Source organism: Oncorhynchus mykiss, chromosome 5, assembly GCF_013265735.2.
Source record: "Oncorhynchus mykiss isolate Arlee chromosome 5, USDA_OmykA_1.1, whole genome shotgun sequence".
Classification (NCBI taxonomy): domain Eukaryota; kingdom Metazoa; phylum Chordata; class Actinopteri; order Salmoniformes; family Salmonidae; genus Oncorhynchus; species Oncorhynchus mykiss.
Window position 1 is genome coordinate 92,238,886 of NC_048569.1, and position 5,441 is coordinate 92,244,326.

The 5,441-nt window shown below is 41.2% G+C and overlaps 1 protein-coding gene across 2 annotated transcripts in view; it reads left to right on the top strand.

The window, feature by feature from the left end:
- The first annotated feature begins 1,780 nt into the window (after positions 1–1,780).
- LOC110524814 (prothymosin alpha-A) overlaps positions 1,781–5,441 on the top strand; it is a 4,527-nt gene continuing 866 nt past the window's right edge. The window contains exons 1-5 of one of the 2 annotated variants that reach the window (XM_021604724.2): positions 1,781–1,968; positions 4,518–4,589; positions 4,902–4,989; positions 5,200–5,291; positions 5,420–5,441. The exon at positions 5,420–5,441 is cut by the window's right edge and continues 866 nt beyond it. In XM_021604724.2, the coding sequence (XP_021460399.1) occupies positions 1,927–1,968; positions 4,518–4,589; positions 4,902–4,989; positions 5,200–5,291; positions 5,420–5,441 (316 nt within the window). In that variant the 5' untranslated portion in view covers positions 1,781–1,926. The remainder of the gene's footprint in view (positions 1,969–4,517; positions 4,590–4,901; positions 4,990–5,199; positions 5,292–5,419) is intronic. The other variant, XM_036978839.1, reaches the window with a different exon arrangement.

A 5,441-nucleotide genomic window follows, 5' to 3' on the forward strand; every position in this document is an offset into this window, starting at 1 on the left:
TGCACATACATATTAGTCTACACAACAATATTGCAAACATACAGTCAAACTTTTGGCAAATGTTTAATATTTTTTGTTAACACACACAAAACATGTAACTTTTTTTCCATCATGTTTAAAAATATATATATATATATATTAGCATCTGAAAATAACAAGTGCAAAATGTTTTGGGCAAACATCTAATACACATGGCCTAAGTACAACTGTAGAGCTGATAACTGTACTGACATCAGTGCCCTGTGTTTGTGGGATCATACAACATTGTGCATAGCCCAACTGTTTAAATAGGCTATTTAAAAAAACAAAATGTCATCAAAATAGTTATTTAACAACGTGTCTATGTAGGCCATGTTTAAAGACCTTCTTAATTCAAAATAGCTCATTAACAACATATCATCTAGTGACTTTCTGCTCTTCAGTACTGAGTTGTTTTTATTTGTTTTAAATCCACTCTCCGGGTTTTGAAAACAACTCTAGTGGAGTACTACATTTGATTGACAGTCAGATTATCCAATCCATGGGCGCAAAGCGTCAAGTTTATGTTTGCTCCAGTTAATCTACCAATGAGGTTAGTTCTTTCACAACCACGACGACATATGGCACTTGGAAAAAGCCATTTTGGTGAGGTAAGTCTCTCCTACCTCAATGGTGCACTCATGCGTAAATGGAATCACTAGGCAACATTATTGCACTTATTTTCTGACAATGTGGAAGCTTCTGTCTTATTTTATTTCTTTTTTTTCTGAGTCCTTTTGTTATGGCTAATTTCTGCGCAGTGTCCATAAAATATGTGCGTAAAGTAACCTAGTATTTTATTTTACGATTGAGATGCTATTTCTAAACAATTCATCCTCCAACAGAAATGCTCTACACATCTTTCAGAAATGCTCTACACATCTCGTAAATTGTTTCTCTGTGGCGTCGACCTTCACTCATACACACAATGGTGGCTGAGCCGGAAAATGGACGCTTCTACCCGCCGCACGTGGCGCAAGCGCATTACGGCTCCCAGAGAGAGCGCGAGCGAGAGAGAGCTAAAAGAGGGGGAGGGGGGCCGATGGAAAAGGGGGGTGCGGAGAGAGAGAGGGGGGAGGGGCTGCTCTAAAGGGGGAGGAGGAGAGGGGAGCTATCTGTCAGTCTGTCGTGTGTAAACTAGAGATAGCCTAGGCTTCGTTCTCTAAATGCCGCAATAAGCCATTGAAGATCTTTTAAATCATTGCATCCAGTTCACCCATTTGAAGTTGTTACATTTCTTCACAACATTAGTTCATCATACAGAATTTAAATATATGTATTTTAGCCAACTAGACTATCAGTTAAATGAAAATGCATGCAAGGTCAAGCAGCACCTAATGTAATAAACCTTGAATAACATGGTGATTGATGAGGATAGACTACAAGTGATAAGGTTACATGTAACAACTACGAATGTGTGTGTGTTACATGTTGCCAAATGCAATAGTCTGTCCACATTTGGATTTATGTGGGGTTTGCAATCGAAATTCGGCTTAAATTACGTCCTGACGCGAGAATTGTCCACTTTGACAAGTTTAATCTTGTGTTGTGTTGACAGAAAGTATGCTATGCGGGTCATCAATCCCCGCGCGGGGACGGCCAGCCACTCGTCACTGCAATGATTCGGAGAGGCTGATTAGGGGGCGTGCGCGCCTCTCTGAAAATACTGTCCATTGTTCCCCTCGGACCAATCAGTGCTAGACATTGTCCAAATTATGGACCAATCATAACGTACTGGCCGTGCCTCGACTCCGCCCACAACTCTATATTAAAGGCTCCCCGGTCGGGCCAGGTTGCCACTGGCACTATAAGTCTTTTTTTTCTTTTGCAGTGGTGGGACTGAGTGGATCGTATCATTATTTTTTCTGATCCCCTATAACATTTGTTACATTAGGCTAAAACAGAAACATGGCTGACACAAAAGTCGACAAGAAGGAGATCTCTGCCAAGGTAAGTGGAGGGCAATTTGTGACCTGAGCGATGGATAAATTACAATTTCTACACTTTCTTTCATTCAAATCTATTCCGGACGGAATATTTTGAATGGAGAACAACTATAGGAAACTGGAACAAGTGTTTATCCGAGCTTCATCATATCTAACTGGTTTTGGATGAGGCTTCTGTTGCGGATGTAGGAATGAAAACACTTTTTTTGGAGACCTATGATATTAGATAAAAATTTAGCCTAACAATGAGTACGCCGAAGTTGCGCTCACCAGTCTACTGAAACATTAACAGCAAGCTGCGATGCTTTTATTGCCCAGAGTACAAGTCTGCGCGCGTTTCTTTGTTTATACTACTGTGTCTGTTCAGTTGAGCACGGATTTGAAGCTCGTTTGAAGAACTCATTCACACACACACATACTTCTGCTTTGTCGTGTTGATCAATTCGCTTTGTATACTTCTCATTTTATAGGCTACATTGTATTTGCTGGTCGAGGCTGCAATTGATTGATCCAATCGACAAATTCGTACCGCGCACCGGGTCTGTCATAACTTGCTACTTGAATAGATCCCATTGTTTTTGGAGGCTGTTTTCATTGATTATATGATATTGATGTGGAAGTTTATGGGGAATGGCTCGGACGTAAAAGCCTCGCGCCTTTTAGAATTCAGAATGTGGTGAAAGGGATTTAAATTGCGCGTAAAGGATTAATAACGGAACCAACATGAAAATTATACCCGACCTGAGTACGAGATGAGTAAACTACGGGAGTAATTATTTTGCATAACTGTAAATGGAGTGGGGATAGCGATTCCTGTCTTCTAGTTGTGTGTTTATAATCAGTGATTCACGGCTGTATTGACATGGATAAGCCCGGCGGTGTGTACATTCGTTCCACCAAGCTTCTGTCTGTCTGTGCGCAATGTGACGGAGCCTCAACGCGAGCTCCGGAGTCTCCCGTTTAACAGCATCAGTTGGCTTGTAAACCAAATGATATGTCTGTGTGTGATTTGGAACAGCTTCTGTTCTTGGGTTATTTGTTTGGATACTGTCTTAGATTTAGACATTCTTTGTATGAAAAAAAGCGCGGACAGACAGTATTTCCTTTGCTTGTCTTTAGAGAGAAAATAAATGTTGACTTGGTTCCAGCGGCAGCTTGTGATAAATAGAACTAGGTGAGTGTATATGCGGGCTTTGGCGGCGCGTAATGCCGATGTGAACACCCAGTGTAGGACGTGTGTGAGCGAAAAGTTTAACTGTGAAAGTGTTCATTCTCTCCCTCTCTCTCTTTGGTTCCTTCACGGCGTAACCCTATTCAGAGAGAGAAAGAGAGAGATGGGGGGGGGGGGGGTTCGTGGGTTGAGCGTTCACGATAAACTAGCATTGCATCTTGAAGGCATCGTTTTTCATTAAACATTGCAAAGCGCTGCTTTTAGAGCCTCGACCTGCTGAACCAATTGCGCGCTGAATTGCGTTTTTGCGGTTACTGATCTTTTATCCCTTGCCATAAGCTGTTCAAACGATCCCAGGTAATTGAAAAAAAAAATCGAGTATGTTGACGTCTGCCTGTTAGCCTACAGGTTCAAAATTATACTTATTTTCCATCGCTGTGCGTTGTTGCCTATAGCTATAGAATACAATATTGGCACGTAAAGGTGATGTTGAAAGGAGGCGGGTACAGGAGAGATGTAGCTGCTAACCGGCTTATGGGCTCAGCATTACTCAAAACTAATTCATCAATAGAGATTTCCTCATAGGAATAGGTTAAAACGAACGAGACTTAGAACATCTATATTTTATTTATTGGGCACTAAAAAAGGCTATTGGAGAAAAAAAAGTGCCTTTGTCCTTCAAGTGAATAGGCCTGAACATAGCCTGATCTTATCATAAAGACCCTTGATACAACACCAACACCCAATCAGAATGGTTTTGATTGATTAGGAACCTTATTGTCCTCATTTACAGAATGGAAAGTCGACGAATCGCATATCCCTTCTAGGCGCTATTGTCTTATTGTCTCCTTTCCCTGGAGTTAATTTAGTCAGCCTCCTTCTGGTAGCTTTCGTTTAGAGGCTCTTATTGGCTGAATAACCTACTAGGGTGTAATGGGAATTGTAGTCTTTTTCCGGGCGTGTCTTCATAGAGCCCCATTATATGAGTCCTTGACTGAACTACAATGCTCTTTGTTCGCTACTCCATACTGGTGTCAGGTTGCAACACTTCTATTAGAGCTCCAAAAGTAGGCGGGGTGTAAAGAAGAAAAGCAACCAATAGAAGGTTTAGGATCAAAGTGTCGCCTTTCAAAGAAAAAACGAAAGCATGCTTTACAAGTTTAGGCGAGGGTGAAGGGAGGGAAAGCGGGTAGGTGGGCGGGGGTGTGAAAACATTTTTGTTCCCGCTCGTTTAGAAGTCTTTAAAACGACAACCAACTCTAGAAAAATAAATCTTAAGGCATAAAATATTGATTGGATGGGCTTGTGATATATATTTGAACCACCATGTGCCACATGGCATATAAATCAAACATATTCTCTCATTTTCACTTTCCCCCCAGGACCTGAAAGAGAAGAAGCTTGTTGAGGAGGCAGAAAATGGAAAAGATGCCCCAGCCAATGGGAAAAAAGCTGTAAGACTTCACCTTTAACACATTACCTTTAATTGACCCATTTCACCACTTTACCTTTAAGATGGGCTCATATGGCAATCAGTTACTGTCTACCTGTCCTCACCTGTCTTCTTCACTGTCCTTAGAAAAAGGTATTTGTAGAAATACTTCCATGAGGACAAGTCATGTTTTCTTTCATTTTTATTACAAATAAGATATTCCCTGGTTATTACCCTCACTCCTAAATGAGTACAGTCTGTCATTCAACATGGATTTTTTTTCCCCTGGAGACGTACAGATTCTATGTATCTGATATATTGTGTTGTTTTCCAGAAGGAGGCTGAGGAGAATGGCGATGTAGAGGATGTAGACGAGGAGGAGGATGTGGGAGAGGAGGAGGATGAGGAAGAGGATGTTGAGGGTAAGTGGTCCGGTCTCTCAACAACATTATGTATGATGATAGAGTATCCATTTCATGTTGACATATGCACCTAGTGGCAGTGCTGTCTATTTGCTGCTAAAGTACTGAGGCAGATCGCCTGGGGAATTGTTTTCTTGGAGCGCCCTCTATCTGTTAAACGCCGTAACTACAATAATCTAAACCTGTCTCCCTCTCTATCTGTCTCTGTAGGCGACGAAGACGATGAAGATGACGATGAGGTCGAGGGTCGCGCAGGCAAGAGGGCGGCGGAAGATGATGACGACGATGACGATGATGATGAGGTAATATAACAACTTTACAAATTTACCCTTATTGTATTTGTTTGGTATTTAATTTTCAAATCAAGCAAAAAATATATTTCTATTTGTTTTAAATGGAAATAAGTAATCTTTACTAATTTCTTTTACAGGAGGATGTTGGAACGAAGAAGC